This window comes from Grus americana, chromosome 1 (genome assembly GCF_028858705.1).
Source record: "Grus americana isolate bGruAme1 chromosome 1, bGruAme1.mat, whole genome shotgun sequence".
NCBI classification, from domain to species: Eukaryota; Metazoa; Chordata; class Aves; order Gruiformes; family Gruidae; genus Grus; species Grus americana.
Window position 1 is genome coordinate 121,516,277 of NC_072852.1, and position 21,963 is coordinate 121,538,239.

At 44.0% G+C, this 21,963-nt stretch overlaps 2 protein-coding genes across 2 annotated transcripts in view; one reads left to right on the forward strand and one right to left on the reverse strand.

Annotated features, from left to right (window-relative positions):
- Positions 1-8,657, forward strand: part of ABCG1 (ATP binding cassette subfamily G member 1) — a 57,697-nt gene extending 49,040 nt beyond the window's left edge. Inside the window, exon 15 of the mRNA XM_054845908.1 lies at positions 624-8,657. Coding sequence (XP_054701883.1) covers positions 624-852 — 229 coding nt within the window. The 3' untranslated portion in view covers positions 853-8,657. The remainder of the gene's footprint in view (positions 1-623) is intronic.
- An 8,103-nt stretch (positions 8,658-16,760) lies between these two features.
- On the reverse strand, positions 16,761-20,559 carry LOC129199074 (trefoil factor 1-like). The gene is made up of 4 exons (XM_054808835.1): positions 20,474-20,559; positions 19,341-19,483; positions 17,603-17,752; positions 16,761-16,851 (listed from the first exon to the last, which is right to left on the reverse strand). The coding sequence occupies exons 1-4, from the start codon at positions 20,557-20,559 to the stop codon at positions 16,844-16,846; spliced, it is 387 nt and encodes a 128-aa protein (XP_054664810.1). The 3' UTR covers positions 16,761-16,843.
- Between the last annotated feature and the right edge of the window lie 1,404 nt (positions 20,560-21,963).

Consider the following 21,963-nt stretch of genomic DNA (forward strand, 5'->3'; position numbering starts at 1 on the left):
AATTAGCAGCTAGAATTCAGGATGAGGCCTTAAGCCATTGTCTAGTCCTTGTGGGGTCTCCTGAAGCCGGAGGGAGCTGTCATACACGTGGGATCCATGGTGGTGTATCTGCTTGCAAAGTCAAATGCTAAGTGCACCCAGTGCCAGGGGCGATGTGGGACCTGTGCAGTGTTAGTGAAACTATATAGGAAGGAAAGAGAAGAGACGTTCTAGATTGATGCTGGTTTTAATATATTTCTGACTTCAAACCATAATTATATCCCCATTGCTTATTTTTAAAAAATTGAATTAATGATGTCACTCTTAAAAGGGGAATTTCTGAGTATGAGCTGAAATTAGTCTGCTTTCTCTTTCAAGATTTTTCTTAGGAGAAATTGCACCGTACACTAAGTGGAAGCAGTTAAAGGCAAAACTTCTGTCCTTTTTCAATCTTATGTAAAATGCCAGTGACATGTCATCTGCTTGATTGTAACACGGATAGAACTTGCCCCAAGACATGTGTCAGAATGATATTGAACCCCTCAATGTTTCAGCCAAGCTCTCATAGGGATTGTGTTGCTGGTAGGGTACTTCTAAACAGATCATCAGGACTTTTCCTTGTAATCCATCCTTCTTCTTTCTAGATATGGGTTCGAAGGAGTTATTCTCTCCATCTATGGACTGGATCGAGAAGATCTGCATTGTGACAAAGATGACACTTGCCATTTTCAAAAATCAGAGGCCATTCTGAGAGAACTGGACGTAGAAAATGCCAAACTTTACCTGGACTTCATTGTTCTTGGAATTTTCTTCTTCTCTCTGCGCCTAATTGCCTATTTTGTTCTCAGATACAAAATCCGAGCAGAGAGGTAAAGGAAAAATAGCTAAACCAATGCAGTAGGAAGACCTTTAGACATGCAATAGAGGGCACTTGACATTGTCTCACTGTGGCAGGCTGGTCTCCAGTGCCCAGCTAGATGCTGTTATGACCTAGAACCACAATGGGATAGTGAACATATAGTGTTAAGCCAATCAGTCCAGTTGGGTTGGGTCGTGTTTTCATTACACTTTCTAGCTTTAACTAGGAAGAAGAAATAGAAGGGAATTTTACACCACAGAATATCAATACCGAAGCAGTGTAACTATAATAAAAAAACCTGGCTGCAGGAACTTTGCTTATGAAAACCAATTTCGTGATAAGGTCACTAAGGTACTAGTCCTGGTAGCCAGAACAGTATAATGTCATCTATAGTTGACAAGCTAATGAGATGCAAAGCGAGCAATGCAAAGAAAATAGGATTCTCTCATCTTTTTGAATTCAGAGTTTCATCTTTGCAGTTTTCTATGTATTATTTTGCAATTCTTTTCCACAGAATTACCCCTTCTGGCCAAAAGTCTGTAAATGTATTAATTAATAAGGTAAAGATATCTTTTTAATATGGATACTTTTTTAAAACAAACCTAAAGTGATTCAAGTCATTATTTTTGTTTCTGTCTAAATTTAGAATTCTGGTGCTTTACTTGTCGAGCTGGTCTCATATCCGAAAACTGTGCTGATAGGAGGAAAAGGCAGATTCTGAGTCTGCACTAAACCTATGGTCCGTATATGGAAGCATCAGTACACAGCACAGGCGGTCAGACATGGTCAAGCTGTTGCTGAATGATTGAAAAAACATTCTTTTGCAGTGTCTTTTAAATCCTCAATATTTGTGATATTTAAAATAGTAACTCTGCTCATTATCAGTTTGATCTACCTCCTGCAAATGAAAAAATCAAAGCACTCCAAGGCTCTTCATAGAATCATAGAATGGTTTGGGTTGGAAGGGACCTCAAAGCCCATCTAGTTCCACCCCCCCTGCCATGGGCAGGGACACCCTCCACTAGACCAGTTTGCCCAAAGCTTCACCTTTTTTTCTGAAATTGTGAAAGCAGAATGTATCCCTAAAGCCTGAGCAATTGCTAAAGCCTGATGGAGTGCAAGAGCTATCCACAGTTCAAAGATTGGGGTATTGTGTTAAAACACTTATGACTGCCTCATATGGCAGCGTTCATTATATCTGCGTGTGGGAATCTCCTCAAAATGTACAAATGACCTTGTAATACTGCAAATTTAATTATGCCAAGCAGTTCTGTTCTCATCTCAAAGTCTACACGCATGAAATGGGAATTAATAGCTAATTGATCTAAAAGCCAACAAAACTGTTAAAAGAAACATGTATTTGTTTTGCATATCTCACCTTTGTAAACTTGCAGGGGGAATTGTGGTTCCAAGTTGATGTGAATTTTGTCACTGATTTTCATGGGTTTGGATTTTCAACCCAAAATGAAATTGTGGGGCCCATACTCATGTTGGACACTTTGGTGAATTTCTGTGCAGATTCCACTACCTTCTGCTATTACTGTGCGTTTACCTTAGTGTCACAGACCTCAGAGTCAGGCCTACAAATTCCGTAAATGCATTATTTCTATCCAGATGCTGAAGTCTTATAGATTGGCAGCTGCTCATAACAGCAGAGTAGTAGATGAAGAGAGACCTTGTGCATCTGCTGGCCACCAGCAGTCACAATTCACAGACTGTTTTCAAAAACTCCATGGCTACGTCTATACTAGTAAACTAAATAGTGCCCGGGCCAGCACTGTTAGTCCTCAGGCAACTGGGGCTAATAGGAATGGTCGCTGGACTGTACTAACTTCTGAACAGAGCCCAAACAGTGTCTGGAAAAGCTCTGGCTGTGCTGGGCTGCAGCTCTGCCATTTAGCAATGAAGACAATTGTTTTCCAGTTTTCCAGGCCTGTGCCCAGGCTCAGTTTAGTTTACCGTTACAGACATAGACCACGTCTATCTGTTAAACTCAGGATGCTTGAATTAAGCCTGTGTTCTGGAAGACTTTAAGTCAAGTCACATGTTTTAGGAGGTTAGCTGAACTTTCCTTGAAAATAAGATTGACCTGTGAAAGCAAGGTCAATCTTTACTGTAGAAGAAAAAAAATTATCCTTACACAACCTCTTTGCATAGTTTTGTTGCTTTTATACAATTTTGCAGCTTTTCCAGGTATAATCACAAGCAGGTATGGACCTGTATGGCTGTCAGATATGACAAATTAAGAATTTGACTATTCTCAATAATACTTACAACTGTGAACAGTTTTTAAATAAGTCACAAGCTGAAATCCCTTGGCACAATGTGCCTTGATTATTTCAAGACACTCAAAATATTTGTGAATATTACAGGCGGTTCAAATGCTGTTTGCAAGCAGACAAAAGACTGGATTTGCCAAATTACTCTTTTGTTGCACACTGCTGGTCCAGCTGTAGGCTAGCTGCATATGAAAGCGTGTGATGTCCATGGCATTAAATACCTTCAGGGTTCATGTTTTGTGTTTACCAACTTCATTTACCAAATAGCCCACTGAAAATCCATTGCAGTGTACCAAATGAAGTAACTGTGCTGACATTTCAACACTGTTAACTTACACGATGACAGTGCTGTCTTCTCCCGGTCTAGACCAATTTAGCAGTGTGAGTTCCTTGGATGCTGTCTTGTTACCTGTGCCTATTCCTCTGTTTGTAGACTTTCTTATTTTACCTTTTTAGTCTGCATCATGTCCTCATGTACTGTAACTTTGTATTGTATTGTGGTAGCCAAAAGTCTGGTCCTCCATGGGCGTTCCCAAGAAAATGCATGCTCTGGAATATTTTTCGTCACCCCTTTTTTTGTTAGATATGCTTTTTCCCAGCCATCTGCTGACAGCGTTTAGCTGAAAGTTACTATTCTAAGGAACACTTTCAGACTGTAGCATCCCAGTGAAGAAATAAATTAATTCTCTCGAAACTCAGTGCTACACGTAAATGAGATAATCATTCTTTTCCTCCTTAGCTCTAAAATTAACTAATGATATCTCTTTTGTCACTACTGTGGGACAGAAGTATTTAAAGTCCATCCCCGATTATGTTTTCATATGCTGCAAAGATTTTTAACATAGTCTCAGCTTGGCTTTTTTCTGTTTATGTGGAAATAAATTCCAACAGGCTGGTATAAAACACGTTCCCAGCTTAATGGACTGAGCATGCATATGCTGTCATGTTAAGCAAGCACATTGTGAAGCTTTGGAGGGTTCATGCAGAAGAATAATGAGGCCAGCAAGATTCTAAAGACTTCAAATCCTCAATTTACATAGCCATATATAAATAGCCATAAACAGGTTGAAATCAATGCCATTATTACCACTCGAACCAGTCACAGTCTGGCTAAAAGTCACGTAAGAGGCTAGAGGTGTTTAAAGGTCTCTTGAAGACTGAATGTATGATTTCTGTTGGGATTGCAGGAAGACTTGAGCGTTCTTTTGGCCTCCTTGTTTTATTTTGACTTGTTTTGGCATACTGCTTTGGTTACTGTGTGCATTGGTTAAGACTTAGGTGTTTCAAATGTTTTTTTGTTGCTTTTCCTTGCGGAAACATGCATGTAATCCAAAAAACCTTGAAAGTATTTTAAAAGAACTTAAAACATTATTATTTACAATTAAATAAAAAATTTGGAAAGCAGATTCTACTCACGTAAGAAATTGAGAAAATTTCATCTTTATAGATCAGAGGGAGTAACAGAAGACTATCTGGTGCTGAAATCCTGTTCGCTTCTTAATATTTGGAGCCCAAGATAGCCTTTTTCCATTAGAGGAGAGGAATATATATACACAGAATAGGGAGAGCTGGTTATGTAAGTGGGAGATAACAAACACTGGAGTCCAAGTGCTGGATGTATCAGGTGAGTGGCATTTTAATCCACTCTTTTGTGTCAAAGTCTATGTTGTCAACAGAAATGAATGTTTCATTAAACATTTGTTTCTGGAAAGAGGCGTGGTATATACTGACGTGCACTGGCCCAGCGATCCTCACGGAGAAGGTCCTGTCCGTCCTATTTACTCAACACTAGGTGGATGGTTTTGACTCTGATGGGATCCTTTGAAGCCCTGTTCCAACAAAGTGCTTAAGTATCTTAATAACTTCTCACATCTGCATTGTCTCATGTGAATCAAAGGAACAAGTAATGTCTTTAAAATTAAGTCCAGGCTTACGTGCTTTGCTCAGTGAGGGCTGTGTTGCACAGGAAGACTGAGATGGTGGCTGTCTAAACAGACCTGGAGACTATACTGAAAAGTCCATTTGCTTTCAGTTAATCTCTAGGAGAGTACCACTTTACAGTGATCTTGAATTAATCTTTTGAATCACAAAATACTTCTTTTGAGGGGAAGAGGAGAACAAAAATCAAGCATGGAGATGAGTGTATATTTTTCTGTATATTTACCGTTGCTTTGCATAATTGCTTTTGCTATCTGCATAGTTTTGGTAAGGAAAAATGAAATTCCTATTTTTTTCTTTCTGTACCAGAAATGCCAATCCAGGACTGCTTTACATTTGAACAATGTCAGCATTTATTTTACTTTCCAAACTAAGCAGGAAGGGATCTTAATTAAATATTTTCCAGTGTTAACTTTTATTGGAATATGATTTTATTCTTTTGTCTCCTACTCTGTGACGATCATATTCAGGAGCTATAACAAAGGGCAGAGGAAGAGACTTAAGGTGCAATGATGATGTTTTAAAACAGAGCTCTCCTCAGAAAATGTGAGCGAGGAAGGTGCAAATGGCATGCGTACCTCTTTATGCAGCCTGCTGCACCTTCTTCCACGTTGCCTTTGCTCACTGAGCTTCAGGTCCGGCCTCTTTTGGTCGCTGTGTGCGACAGAGGGTCATGCGTGTTTGTCCTGCATAATGCAGGAGGGCCCCCCAGCACTGCAGGGCTGGTTATCGGCTCCTTCACTGGGGTCAAGTCAGTTCTGTGGGGAGTTTTTGGTACCTGTGGGATCTGCCCTGATGCTCCTTGATCTCAGTGCAGCAGAATCTGGCTTGGACTCTTCTTCATGAGGGTTGAGCACAGCATTTTCTGTCCCAGCTTGGCACCAGCTCTACTCAGATGTATTCTCATTCAGGGAGGATTTTGAAGTGCATCAGCTGTCTTGGGTTGAGTGGGATGTAAACACGAGCTCGAATGCTTTTCCGGACAGAACAGTTCTCTTGAGCTGTGTTTGTTTTGAGCCAAGCTTTGTGAGTTAGTATGGATATGGTTGAAAAGGACATTAGCTGCAGGAGTAGCAGTGAGGCAGATCTTCCTTCTGAATGCATGGGCAGAGCTCGGGGTGCAGGTGGCTGGCTGCAGCATTGCTCTGCTTGTTAGGATCCGGGTGTGGAGTAAGTGGAAATTACATGCATACTGCTTTTAACTATGGATACCGGGATTCAGCCAATGAAATTCAATTCTTTTTCATTTTCATCAACTGGAGAGTGTTTTTGGAGCTGGTTTATCTCACAGAACCATAGCTGTCTGAAAACAAGAGGCCCAGTCTAAGTTAATCATCTACTTTTCTCTGTAATGAAAGAAACGGCCATCTCCGGGACAAATGGGCCTGGGGTACTTCCATAATTCCCCAAGGAGCAGGGACTCCTGCTGAAGCAACACTGGATCCTCATTTTGCCAGTGTGGTTTCAGCTTTTGCAAGAGCAAGAGCAGTGTAATTCAGCTTCCTGGACTTACTAAGCTGTAGTTTATGCATTTCTTCTGGTTTCCTGAGCTCCTTCTCTGCTTAATGGGGACTAGACAGGCAGCTGTGGAAGGCAGTTCTTCACATTGAACTGACCATCTCCTTCGTGGACTTTCCTAGGCATGTGTTTTGGGCACTGGCAGAAGATTTGGAATTAGGTAAGGTGGCAAAAAAGTACGGTTTGCCCTCAGGGAGGTACATAACTCTTGCACTGAGGATCAAGGGAGCCTAGGAGGGTACCTTAGATAGTCTGCCTACCTGCTCTGAACACGTCAGGTTAGAGGAGATGAACCCATACGTTTAAACTTTAGAGCTTAAAGCTTTGGAGCCCAAGATTTTTGGAGCTGCCAGGTCCAGCAATTTGTTGCTAAGATGTAAACTCATTAAAACTGGTCTTGCATTGTCAGTGACACAGCACACTTAAAAAATAGATGTGGTGGTTTAAGTTACTTTGTTTCTGTAGTTAGAAAACATCTGGACTTTGCCCTGAGGTCTGACTGTTCGGATTGTTATTCCCTTTAACATTCACACAGGGCAGCAAAGATCCCTGCCAAAAGCAGGAATATTAGAAAACACACGTTTTGGCAGTAGCTGACCCCAGGCTCCTCCAGAGCAGGTTGGCTGTGGTAGATAATCAGTCTGTATTTCTGCAGAGGGGATCTCAGTGGTAGCTGCAGAGACACTGTCCCACGTGGTGTTCTTTTTTCTTTGAGAAAATGGTCTTCTCGTGTGTATCCGTTTTCCTAGCAGAACAACCCAATAGGGTGCAATTGCTCAGGAATTTCTTTCCTTTGGTTCTGTGTGGAAAGCCATTTCTAAAGTATGATAATAACAAAGGCGTTTTGAAAAGCCATTGGGAACTAGAAGTAGGCAGAAAATGACACTGTGTCATGTCCTCCATAACAGTTTGTGACAGGCTGATCATTGCTGTGCCTGTGACACAGGTCCTATTAATCCTGCCACACAGCTCTAGTGAGTGCAGAAATTAAGTGCTGAGTGTCACTGAAGTTAATCATGAGCTCTGCTATTCGTGGACAGGGGCAGTAGCATTTTCAGGGATCAACTGCTACTGGCCTGTTCTTAAAATACTTGTTTTCATAACATATAAAAAGATCCTTGTAATGTATCCCACTGAGTGGTTTTTATAACCCCAGGTATCCTTCTGCATATGACATGTCCAAAAGTTGCAGGTTGAGCCTGCAAGCATAACGTTTCCTTTTAATTGTGTGTGTATGTTAGCATATTTCTGTTTCAGTACACATTTCATGTAGAGTTTGTGAAGGAGTAATGGTTCTGTAGAGCACGAAATCTAGCTTCAGTCTTTTTTTTTATTTTGAAATCTTAAAATGAACCATAACTTTATGCACTTGTCAAGCATAGAACCGTCTTTCAAGAGATTTAAATTTCTGTTGAGACCGATTGCCAACACAGTAAAACAAAGGGTGACCGGTCAAAATAAGTATCCTTTGGCACAAGAAATCCCCATGACTCGGCCTGCCAGCCTGCATTCTCTGCATTGTTTATGCCTTCAAGATGGTACATCAAGGTTTTGTCAATGCATTTTCTTCCTGGGGGTCTCCATGCGGCTTAGCTCATGCTTACCAATTGTTTGTGTGTTTACTGCTAGATATTTGTGGTTGCTGTTCACGTGGGATGTAAAAATGAGCTGCTTGGGAACAGTGTGAGGTAGTTAGAGATGGAGGTATGACTTTTAGACTTCTTTGAGCTACTGAATACCTAATGTGCTGGATCTATGGGTGTGCTTTACTCTTTCAAGAAGAAAAAAATCTAAAATGGCTTTTTAAGCATTTTGCAAGGCAACATGGAAGTCTTTACTTTTAAGGTTGACGGGGTTTTTTACTTCAGTGGCATCTGTGATGTCTTTTTTCTGACCCCATTGTAGCTTATTCTGGTAGACCATTTAGGGTAACCATTATACAAACTCCTTTCTATTACTTCCAAAAAACAGCTTTCCTGGCCTCAAGGATAATTATACCAACCTTTACAAATGTGAATTAGTTCTTGAGCAATTTTTAAAAATCCTGAAAAAATGCTTTTAAATTACGGTAAAAGTAAATGAAATTTAAGGAAAAGATTACATTGATATATCTAAAAAGAAAATAAGTCCTGCAGTGTAGCCAAGCCTTTACCTGTGTCAGTAAAATTTTGTGGAACACCTTATCTGAGTCAGTTGACCTTATTGTGAGATACTGCCCTTGAATCTGTTACTGAATTATTTAACATTTGTTCTTTTGTTTTTAAAGCAAGAGTCAATGCAAGGTATCATTTTAAATCAGCGTGCTAAAGTGTGCATATTCTGTATATCTAATATGTCATTGTTGTCTCTTGTTTCTGTAATGCATTTGCATTACAATGAATCAATTTTATTATGCTTCTCTAGAGACTATTGCTGCTTGCACGCTGTGATATATTTGCACTGTTGTAGATATATATATACACGTATATATAATTATATTATATAAACCATGTCTTTTTCAGGTTGCTTGTTACCTTCGTAGTTTATGCTTACTGGTACAGTGGACCTGAGTAAAAATGTGGGATGTGGGGCATTCTGATGATATATTACAATAATAGAGAAATCTTTGTATATTTCTGTATACTTAATACCCGTAAGAAGAGATTTGTATGTGCATTATTTTCCAAACTAGGGCTTTGTTTTCTGAGAATAGAGAACATTTATGATAATGTAACACACACACACAAAAAAAAATCAAATAAAGTGTTATTATTTTCAGACAGATGCCTTTGTCCCTGTTCTCTCTCAAAGGGAAGTGGCAGGTGCGTTGGTAGTGATATGTTTTCACTGCTTGCCAGCAAGGACGTTGAATTGCGTGTTTCAGATGTACGTTGTGGTGGTTTCACGTAACTCCCAATACAAGTAGGTGACAGAAATACGCAGTAAAAATTCTTACAAACATAGGTGCAGTCACATTGACTCAGAGCAAAGGTCTGTATTACCTGGTACCTGACAGTGAACAACGGCACTGCACAGGGAGGAGTGCAAGAACAGGGCCAGCATCAGAGGGTGCTTCCCTGACAAACCCTACACAATTTGAGGACTTCCTGAACCACTGGGATTATCTTTGTATTTTCTTGCCTTCGATGGATTTTACTTCCACAGACTTACCTGCTGTTCCTCTTGACCATGCTACCTGCAAGTGTTGGCAGAGGTTCCCCATGTTCTTGCAGTAGAGGAGGCAGCGAAGGATCATTCCCTCTTTGGCTTCTGCTGGGCACTCTGGAATGTACAGATTTCCTCCTCCCTTGTTCCCAGCCAAAGAGAAACCGTGTTTTATTCACACCTGTCTTTTTCCCATTTTACAAAATTGGGCATTGGGGCTGCTGCTTCCTATTGCGCTGGCAGGGAAACCCTTGGGCAGAAAACTTGACTTGTGTAAGGCCCCAAGAACAGCAGTGTCACAAGAAGGGTTTCAATGTAGGTATCCCTCATTTTACCACACACTTTGTTTGGCTGGGTGGCTTTTCATGCTACTAAGCTGTCTGTGTATTGGATTTAAGGTCAAGCCTACACAACATCGCTGTCCTTGTGCCACCCCTCCTGTGCACCACAGCAACAAAATTACCTGCGTTGGTCACCACAGTTCCAGGGTAACAGCCATAACTTTCACAAGATAGTTAAGTGTCCAGTCCTAGATAGCACAAGCAGTGATGCTTAAAGGATAAATTACCCTAAGGATGCAATAGGACTGCATTTTCCAAACTAAGGGCAAGACAATTTTTGAATGATAACAGAGATCACACTGTATGTTATGTTTTATAGACCTGCAAATAATACTAGATTGAAGGAGTTATGGTTCCAAAACCTAAATGCCTCCCTGTGCGAACTGTCCATAGATCAGGAAGGGAAGAAGAGGAACAGGAGTCCTTCGTAGCCTGAGTGGCAACGTAAATTACGTTAAGTGTTTTATATTACAGTTAATGCTATGAATAAGCCAACCATAAACTTCTCATTAGCAACGCTGCAGAAATAATATACCTCACATGCAGTTACCATCCACTGTGCACTCCAAATGGATTCATAAAATAGAATGTTTGAAAATAAAGGATGCTTTATGTTGTATTTTCTAGTAGCTATCCATTTAAAACCTGCTTCCTAATGCGGGTTGAAAGGCGTTGGAAGCCAGGGAAGCTGCTACAGTAAGACTGATCACCTCTTTCAGCATGGGAGGATACAAGGATCTGTGCAGTGCCCGGGTAAGCCATGAGCAGCCATCGTGCTGTCGGTCGCTAGCTCTGACATCTTATCTTGGGGGAGCCTCAATAAAGGACTCGGCGGGGAAGTGTATGTTGCAAGCTCTATTTATGGCAGAAAAGCTGTCAGGGGCTGGATTTGTCAAATTGGCACTAATTGCATCAATTTCTTTTCTTCTTTTATTTTAAATTTCATGGCCTCATTTGGTTTCTTTTTATTTTTTTCTGTGCCTTGAAGATTTTTTCAAGATCTGTGAATTTTTAATGCAATGTTAACTTTGTGTAATGGTATTGCTGTGTACCTGGCATTTCCACAGGGTGCAGACCTTCAGGAGCAAACTGCTCCAGTGTGGGTCCCCCACGGGGTCACAAGTCCTGCCAGCAAACCTGGTCTGGCCTGGGCTCCTCTCTCCACGGGGCCACAGGTCCTGCCAGGAGCCTACTCCAGCGTGGGCTTCCCACGGGCCACAGCCTCCTTCAGGTGCCTCCACCTGCTCCGGCGTGGGGTCCTCCATGGGCTGCAGGTGGAATCGCTACACCCCCTCATCCTTCCTCCATGGGCTGCAGGGGGACAGCCTGCTTCACCATGGTCTTCACCACGGGCTGCAGGGGGATCTCTGCTCCGGCGCCTGGAGCTCCTCCTCCCCCTCCTTCTGCACTGACCTTGGTGTCTGCAGAGTTTCTTACATCTTCTCACTCCTCTCTCCGGCTGCAAAAGCTCCCTCTAACTTGGTTTTTTTTTCCCTTCTTAAATACGTTATCACAGAGTCACTGATTGGCTTGGCCTTGGCCAGCGGTGGGTCCATCTTGGAGCCGGCTGGCATTGGTTCTGTCAGACACAGGGGAAGCTTCTAGCAGCTTCTCACAGAAGCGACCCCTGTAGCCCCCCCGCCGCTAACAAAACCTTGCCACACAAACCCAATACACACATGTTGAAGGAAACCTGGGAGACCCAACTTAGAGCTGGAGGGGAGCAAGACCCTGAAAAGAGCCTTTGTCCAGTGTCTTCTCTGAGGGAATTTCTGTGTGCCACCACGGGTATACAAAGGGTGCTCACAAAGCACAAGAAGTTAGTACAGCTAGATGAATAGATACACTAGTCCCCAGCAGAAAAGTACTTTACTTTGTTTTCTTACCCCGCTCACCTCTGATGGGCACACAGAAATTTTAGCGCTCACTGGCAGGGGGAGCAGCACCAAATGACAGCAAGCACTTGACAAAACGGCATCCTCTTCTACAGCACCTGTGAGTACTGCTAGCTAGTTCAAGCACTTGAACGTATTACGCATTGCAGCATGCATATTTTAAAGCAAAGTCTATCTGTTTGGCCATTGTCATCTAGTACTGAGGACGCGTTTGTAGCCTCATCCTCCCATTGTGTACCCGGTGGAGTGTACTGGGATGGGGACCATGCATGCTGTCGCAGGTGGTCGGGCAGCTCACTGCTTTGTATACTAAAACTGGCAGCTTTCAAATGCTTTAGAAGAAGGTTCAGGTGGGGAAAAAGAAGTCTACAGAGTAATAATGGACTGTTCTGCCCAAAGAGGACTTTTGTTTCTGGCACGGAGCTGCTTGGGAAACTCTGACCTTCCCTTTTTGGAGTCAGCCTGGCAATGACAGCAACCTGGAAACTGAATCTGGGTCTCAAGATCATCATTCTGCCTGGTTTTAGCACAGGGAATCAGATTTGGTTCTTGTGTTTTACCTTCTGCTTTCCAAGTTGTTTAATGGCATCACGGTCAAGTTTTCAAGCTTTAGCAAAGCCAGTAGCTCGTTAGAGACTTGGGGCAGAACAGTGTGATTTAGCTGCTCTCAACAGAGAAAGATTTCAGTTTCTGTATTCTTTTTCACTTTGGTTTAGCACCTTGTCTGAAACCTTCCTTTTGAGTGGGCGCTTTGCCAGAGGAGGTGTGTGATAGTAGCTGTAGCAGGAAGTATATCCTTTCCAGAGACGTTTGGAAATGGGATCTGAAGTAAGTGGGCACATTAAAATACACATTTTTGGAGGTGTTTTCAGTTATATCCCTTTTTCACATTGCTACAGGTTTGTTCTTTGTTGCTAGCACCCATCTGCTCTAAGCTCCTTGTCTGTCCTAGTTTTCTCCCCTGTTAATTCTCCATGTCAGCCAAATACAGCTTTCCTGCATTGCTTCAAAATGAATGATTTCTGAGACCTTTTCCTTGGCTGCAACTGCTTTAAAAAACAGTAGAATGTCCTCACTCACTGAAAAACCACACAGGCAATCAAACTACAATATCAAACATTTTCTATTCAGCCTTTATTGGAAGCTGAAGCGTTGGTTGCACACAGCTGTCATGATTACAGACTGTTTAAGACTACCAGGCATTCGTGATTTTAAACGTCATTCACTATCTGCGTAATAGCCTCATCAGCACAAATGCTTTGTGTCACAGAGAATTGATTCCTGTCATGGTAGCACCTTTGCTGACAAAAATCATGTAGCTGACCTACTTTTTTTTCCCCCCAGAAAACACTCGCTGTACAGTGATGTGGGTGTGCAAGCTGAGTTGCAGAGAATGAAGGGTAAATCTTCATTTGGGCTTCTCATATTTGCTTGTTAAAACTGATTCACATTTGTGACAGTCCTGCATTTTTTTAGAAGAGAAGCCTTGTTATATGCTTATCCTGCACCTCTCCCTAGGCGACCCTTTTGGTCACTGATGGGCAGAGGGCAAGATGAACATCTGAAATGACCCGGTGTGGCCACCCATCAGTCTCAAGGCGTTGTGGGTGCACTTGAATTTCTTTCCATTATACAGATTAATTGGGTAAAGTAACCAGCCTGAAACACTAAAAACAATTTTAAAGTTTCTGGTTTAGTTTCTCTTCCTAGTGCTGGATAGAGCTACATACAAGCAAAAAGAATGGGAAAAAAAAAAAAGATGAAGGGACAGAAAAGGACAGACTTTACACAATCCAGTAATGTGAAGCTATTTCAATCACGTTAGCTCGTGAAGCTTGTTGATCTATTGATGAAAAATAAATGAATGAACTGCGCACATCTACTTGTGTTTATCTGCTGGCCAGACTATGAGCTCCAAAACGCAATCAGTTGCCAGCAACCAGGACACCTCTGTTCCCATGCGGTGGTTTGTCTTTCTTGGGCTTCTGCCACCAGGTCAGCTAGGAAAGCTAGCATCAAGTCAGACGTCTGTGCCAGGGCAGTGGTGTTCCCCATCTCTGTCTCTCTCCTGTCCCTCGAGTGTCTCTCTCCAGCATCAAGCACTGATGGGAAAACCCAAGGAGGGAGAGCAGATACATACAGCTGCTTGTCTAGACTCCCCTTGGAGCTGGACAGGGCAGTTCAATTCGCCCTGCTGGGAACATCTGAACTAGCCAGATGATTTCCAGCCCAGAGGTGTCTTTTTCTCTCTGAGAGCTGTGAACATGGCCCATGGTGACTGACTCAGGTGTGGGGAGCCTACAGAGTGACCCTGAAGGTGAGGAGAGGAAAGTCCCTCCTTGTAGCCACATCTCCGCAGGTCCTGAACACTCCTCTTTGGTGTGCGCTCCTGTTTTGGGATCTCACTTTGCCCTACCTTGACTCTGCCTGTCATCTTCAAATCCTCAGCAGCTGTGGCTTTTATTCTGTTTTCGCCAACTAGTTTTCTCACCAAAAACATTAATTTTAAGAATTCTGGGCAGTTTTTTCAAGTCCATTTGGGTGGGCGTGGATAACAGTCTACATAGAGAGAGAGACCTCAAGCATTTACTTAATGTAAATTCCCACAATAGCCATCGTCCCTTAGCACTTACTGGTGATGACAGATCCTTAGGTCATAAATCTTTGTGCTATGAGCAACTAACTCTGATTTATAACCTCAAATGTCCAGAGCAACTGCATGACCCAGTGCCTTGGCTTAGCATGCTGTTGGGAACGGTTTGCTCATCAGCACACAGCAGTTAATGTTTTTTGCAGGAGACACCGTGCCCAGAGGCAGCAAGTGAGCAAGTTCAGCCCCTCATGCTTTGTCCCTTTGGGGTTAGACTGCTGTCAGCGTGGCTTTCCCGCACCATCAGCGCTGTTTTTCTCCACCCCAACGTGCAGGCCTTTTCAACAGAGGGGCTCGAGCAGTTCCCAGGAGTTTCAGCTGCTGCGCCTTGCCAAGGTGAGTTTCCCAATCAGGTTTTGCAGCAGAGGATGCCACAATACCCACCACCCCCCCTTAATAAGACATTTCTCTTCCTAATTTTTCTTGCAAAGCCAGATACAGCCCTGGTGGGCTGCGGCAGGGGAAACAGCAGGAACACTGACGTGTGCCTGCCTCACTGGCACAGCCCCAAGGGAGAGATCTGGGAGGGTGAGACGAGTAGCAAGCAGTTATGCATCCGAACCTGCCCCTCTCAAATACCCGCATGCCCCCTTACACTGTTTTGCACGCGTCAGCACATGCCTCTGCAGAGGGAAAAGCCTTTTGGTGAGTACGTGTGGCTCTGAGAGAGCTCTGCTCTGGGAGAACGCTGGCTCTGGCAGCCTGATTTCAGTCCCTGCAGATGATTTCCCACAGCACTCACCAGGGTTACCCTTTTCAGTGTGGCTGCGTTTTCATTCTTTCTCCCAACAAGACTCCTATGAAGGCCCCGTTACCTGGTGAATGCACCTAGTTGTTGCACCAGGTTTTGCAGTGCAGTATTATTGTGATTACACTGTGCTTAGACCTTCCAAATTCACCTGGGCTACAGCACCAAACCTTCCTCAGCAAAGACCTTCAAAGACCTTCAGTAGACTTGTCAGTTTATTGTTCATATTACAACCAATATCCTACCATATTCAAATCATATTATTGAGCCTATTGTGAGTGTGAGATAATGAAGTTTTATGAATTTTTATGAATTTTTACCCGCTTGGATAAACTTATCACAAAAGTGCACTTGGAGAAATCTCTAAGGAGGTATATGTCTCCACCATTTTCTCTCTCCTTGCACCACAACCCCGCACAAATATTCTTTCCCGCTAAGCCCTGAGCACGGCTTGCTGCCGCCACATCTCGCATTACCCATTTTGTTCCCAAAAGCTCTTAGAGGCTCTTCACTGTGCTCTCACTCAGCTGAAGCAGGGAAGCATTCCAGCTGCGGTGCTGAGCATTAAAGATGCCCAGGAGAACGCAGTCACACTCACCTGGGGACCAGGAGCATCTCCTGTGTCTGGCGAGACACAACAGGCTCTATTTCAGGTATAGGTCAGGGCCAGGGGGACCTGTGTGTTGCTTTTAGTGGTGCAGAGACTTTTCCTGGGCAGGACCCATGGGACCCGCTTGTGGGGACGCTGATTAACAGTGAGAGTTCCTGGTGATTCAGCTGCGTGTTGCCTCAGCAGCCGGGGCCCGTGCTGGGTTAGGTGGGGAGCCCGGTGGGCACCTGCCTTACCGACCTACTCCGTGCCCCGCTGGTGGCAGCACCCAGGGGTTGGCAGCACCGGGGACACGGCGATGCAGAGAGCAGGAGGTGTCTGAGTCAGACCAGCACGGTGGTCAGCTAACAAAGGTACCCTTCCCTATGTCTCGAGGGGAAAAAAGATCCAACAAACACATAGCTGTAGCTATATAAAGGGAAACGCTGAATATTTTCAGTATTCAGAAGGGCGGCTGGCCCGTGTGAAACCACCTATCAGCTAACAAATGCAAGCACTCACTTGCAAGTGTGAAGTGTAACTAACACAAAGAGCTGAGTGCCATGTTCCTTTTGGAAGTGTTAGTGACTACTCTCTCATCAGCGGGTTGCTAAGATGCCGAATTTCCTGGGAAACAGAAATACACAGCTTTAAAATAAAGACAGCAGAGAACTCACAAATTGTGTCTTAGTTCTTTTATTACAGTAAAACCTGCATGGTACTAGCCTACTGAAAGAATAAAAGCTGCAAGTAACTTTTCATCAGAAAGGAGTCAATCCAAGGTAAAAATGACCTAGAAATCATAGCTGTTGCAAATTACAAAGTCTCAGTTGGGACATCCAGCTGTTGTTTCCCATTGGAGTAGGTCCAAAGATCACAAGGTTCTTGATGGAAGTTTCTTCTTTAACAAGCTGGGGAGGTAAAGAGGAGAAGCAGATTAAGGGACATGTTTTCTCCATGAATTACACAAGATGCTAGGGAAGTGTTTTGCCTAGATACAGGACATCAAAAAGCCAATTTTTTTAGCAATTGCTTTCCCCAGCCCCCATCTGTACATGTGTTTCCTAACTATGATTCAGATCAGTAAAACCAAATTATGGTGAATTGTTTCCAGTACAAAATACACTGTGAGGTGGGTTGGAATTGGCTGAGGCTATTGGTTGGTTATCTATGTTAGATATGCTGAAATGTCAATCCTAATTAAAAAAAAACGGAAGTAGGGGATCAAAGATTTCTGTAAGTTTAATTCCACATTTCTAAAGCAAATGCTTTTATCTCTTGTGATAAAGTAGATGTGAGTTTGGTAGCTGCAACTCTACCATTGCATTAGCTGAGGGTTTGATCTCACACCTGAGCCCAGACTACCTGTACAGCCACGTTGCCCACAAGTCCCTTGCTCAGATGCATTGGCAACACCCACCCCTCTGGCAAGAAGCCGGTCCTTCTAGGGTTTAGCCGCCTCTTCCCCGCTCATGCCCTGGGTGAGGAAGCTCTGCCCCCCCACCGGGAAGGGGGACACCCCATCCTGCTCACTCCCTCGCACGTGGCCTCCCGTCGCGCCGGGCTGGCACAGCACACCGAGCCCGGGCGCAGCATGGACCTGCCAAGAGCTGTGGTGCATCTGTGGGGACGCAGGGGACGATGTCTCGTGCGGGACTTTACCTTCCTCCACCACGCGGTGGTAGAAGCACCAGGGGACACCAGCGGGATGCGCCCTGAAGCAGCACCCCTTCCTTTCGCACTCCTTAGCCGTGATGCCGGGGTAGCCGCAGTTTATCCTGCCGTGAGGATCGTTGGGACATACTTTCCTAACTGCATAAAGCAAAACCGAAGGAAGGAAGGAGGCTGCGTTACTTTATGCTCTGTTTACCTGGCGGCATAATTCACAAATAAAAGTCAGGCCACAAAGGTGAGGTCAGTGAGCAGACATGACAGCCATGATGACTTTCCCCATAACCAATTTCAGGCAGCAGATTCACCCACGTTCTTACCATGCCTGTTAGGTAAAGCTAAATACCAAGGGGTGAGGAATTGCTGCTGTGCCCCAGGGGCCAGGGGTGCCAAAATTCAACCCTAGAAGTGCCTGGTAGGCAGCAACCCAGCTTTACCTTTCCTAGATGCATCAATGGGGTGAAAAGCCGTGTGTCTCCCGTAACGGTACCACAGACACTGGCCTCGGACCAGGGTGTATTCATGACCTGACCCAATGCTAACCCCAGAGCAGCCCGGCTAACGCGGGGAGAGGAAAACCCAGCCTCCTCTGCATGCCAACTTGAGTTACGGAAAGGAGGTAGGTCATTTAGGAGAAAATCACAGCTAATCCAGGCAATTTAAAGTAAAATCACAGGTAAAGAGTTTATACCACCTGGCCCAAATAATTAAGCTTTCCTCTCCTGAAACAGTTCTGCTCATAAAAGCAATTCTATAAAAATGACACTGTAAGGTGCTGCCATTCATTTTTCAAGATTTTCATGAAATGCAAGCAGTGTTCGAAAGTAATTTTTTTTTTCCTCCTACAATTCTGAGCCCTGTTGACCAATCTTGTCAAGTTCTTTTATTGAGTAATGCTGCCTTTGCACCCTCACTTCCTTTCATTTCACCTGTGCAACTGCTGAGATTGCCCTGAAGTTCTCCTAAGAAGGAGCCACGCAGTCAGCCCAGCAGATGTAGCTTACATTCAGCAGCTACGTAAAATATACAACCAGCCCTTGAAGGACTGGGAGAGCAGCTCCCTGAGAAAACAAAGGCAAAAAATAGAAGCAGGACTTTAGTAGCTTTAGAAGGAAGAATCTAATGGAGAAAAGTATTTCCCCTGGGATATTTTGGAGATTTCATTGAATGAAGACCAGGAACAAAAATGGGAGAGAAAAAAAGAACCACCAAATGGAATTATGCTGGGAAACAGGCAGGAAAGGAAGGAAGTAGCAATTATCAAAACAGGCTGGAGAAAAGAGCAAAAAATATAGAAGTTACAGGATGCTTGTGGTCTTTTGTACAGGTGTCAAACAACTCCAGAGGGGCTCATCTACTCAGGACTTTGACACGCAGTGCTGAAGTCCTCCTCAGCCACATAGAAAACCCATTTAAATAAGTGCTGAGAATCCATTGCTCTACTGATGACCGTCACCACAAACAGCAGTGAAATGTTTTTAAATAATCGGCATGGGTTATTTGATAACTAGAAGCCTGAAGGAAGAGGAAACACATTGTGTGAAGAGGATGAGACAAAAGACTGATGGGTAAGCAAGGTTTGACATTACGTTTTACTACCAGTGGTCTCCTAATAGAGGTTTGTGCCCACTTCCTTGGCCCAAGAAGAGAAGCAGAGCTGCTCCCCGGTTGTACACATTTCTGCATAATCAAACACTAGGTAAATCAATGTTTCTGGCAGAGATATTACCTTTCTTTGCTTTAGGAGCAAAGCACCAGGGAACACCAGGGACTGAAGCGTTGAAGCAGCAACCAGCTTTCCTGCACTCCGCTGCTGAGATTCCCGGGAAGCCGCAGTTCCTCCGCTCCCTGGGAGCCAGTTTACACTGGCATCTGGCTGTTTAGGACAGAATTAGCAAGTTACTGGGTGTCAGTTTGCACACGCATTAGCAGAGGTGCATTTATCAGATGTCCACTGGGAACAATAACCTTTCCCTAGACTCTGTCCATCTTTGCAAGTGTACCTTTACTGTTGCTTGCTAAGACCAGAACTTGTGCGGTTTAAAAGCTGCTTTTAAACTCACACTGATTTCGGTAAGGGTTGTACTCCGCCTCTTGAGAATCTGTGGTCTCATTTGTAGCCAAACCAGCCCAGCACAGTGGGGCCCGTGGACTTCAGACAGACCACATCAAATGGTAAAGCCCCATAACTTCAAAAGTCATGCTAGTAAATGTTTGTTGCTTTGCCCATCTCATGTGAAGAAAGAAAGAGTTAAGGGTCCAGTGGATATTTAAACAGGTGTAAAGATACAAAATCTTGCATTCTTGTCAGGTGACTATAAAAACATAGGATTATGTGGAAATAGTTGCGGCTGTACTTTTAACATTTTAAGTCTACTGCACAGCTATGCGCAACCAAGAAATTCTGGAGATGTCCCTAGGTGTCTATCATTGAGTTACTTGCCTTCCACTTCTTCAGTTGTCTAAATGACTTGTCTTTTATTGAGAAGGCAGATAGACTCCTTCAAAATTGTATTCACATGGCAAAGTAGCATAAAATAAATGTCAGAAGACTGTTTAGACAAAGTTAGCTCCTGTTCCAGTCCTGGTCCTGTTCTGGCGAGCTCCTGGGCATGTCTGTCCCTCTGCCTTTGCAGCAGGTTCCTGATTATTCCACCAACACAAGAGTTCACCTGCAGTCTTTTTTATTTTGCCATAGATTTCTCTGAAAAAATTAAAAAGTAGACTCCGACTTGGGTAACTGTACCAGAGCGAGACATTCGCTGTCTGATACATAAACTGGAGACATGGTCTTGCTGCAGTTACAGTCGGTAGAATCAGGCCCACATACGTACCTGTGAAGGCAACAGCAGATCAATGTACTTACTTGGTAATGTCTTTCCCTCTGCCAAGGTGCTGAGGGCTACGACGAGGATGACGGAGAGCACGCCGATCACTTTGAGATCCATTGCTCTTGGAAGGAGTGCGGAGGAGAGGTGCCCCTCTCCCTGGGAGCAGCTCGTTTTATACGCTCCTTGTGTTTGCCCGGCAAGGTCTGATAACATTGTTCCATCCGATGCTTCACCCAGAGGTTGGGTTTTCTTTTGTTTAATTAGGAAATGTTGCCATGCATATTTTGATATCTCTGAGATAAATTTCTAGGCTCCCGTGAGCTATTGATCACGTATCTATTACGTACCTATAGATACATACTTATTACGTGATCCTGTAATCTATTAAATGGATGCTGCTGGGTGCCTCTGGCAGCCCCAGCTGATTTCATTGTCATTAGAGTGTTTCAGACCTCTGGGCAGCTTTAAATGGTTGCCACTACTGAAAAATATGTACATGTATTTCCTAGCCAAGTCTACTTTTTCTGCCTCATTTTTTCCCTGGCCTTAAGGTTTTGGTTATGCTTACTCTGAAATGGGTAAGGCAGGAGGTCTGGAAGTGTGACACCTCCAAACTTTGGGAGACCACAGGGCAAATCGTGCACCTGAAGAAATATGTAAACACAGAAAGTGGAAGGTGTGACTGTGAAATACCAAGCCCAGCTGAGGCTGCTGTTTGTTTCCACACGAGGCAATTTGCACCACTTTGGAATAGGAAAAGAAGGTAAGTTCAGGAAAAAAAAAAAAACCAAACAGAAAAAACCCAGGAGGGACAACAGCATAAAGAGACTCAAGAGAGGAAAGGAGAGTTTATGTATGATCTCAGCCCGACCCACAGGCACTGCGTTCGTCCAGGGGTTAGACCCAACCGCCCCAGCCAATATTTTGGAGTTGCTCTCCTGCAAAAGGAGGGAGGTCAGGTTCCTGCAGCAGACCCCCCCCAGCCTGTAGGTCCTGTCCCAGGGGGGCCATGGCGGGGGCTGCCCCATCCCCTCTGCCCAGGTCTCCAGAGCAGCGTATTGCTTCACAACCCGTCCAACACCACGGGCACGTGATTTGCCAAAAACAAACTTCTGAAGCACCATGTTTGACCTATTAATTTCCCGATTGCTTTTCTCCTGGTTTCAAAGGTGGCCTCCAAGGCAGCCTTTGGGCTGTTTCAGGATGACGGGCCTTGGGACTTGGACTGCCTGGTCAGGCTTTAATCTCCTTTTTGGACATTTTTCTACCATTTACTGTAACATTACTTAACTTCTAGCTACTTCCCTACACCTGAACACAAGCAGAGCTGTGCTGGGGGCGGGGGGGGGACACAAGCAGCGGGATGGTGGGACCATCTCTGCACCCTCCCCAAAGGAGGCACCTACAGAGTGGGCAGGGCTGGCCACAGCCCCCGTAGTGCTTTGCAGCATCCCTTTTCCCACAGAAAAAACATCAGAGAATTCTTCCTGTTCATCACCAAAAAAGAGATTCAATGCATAT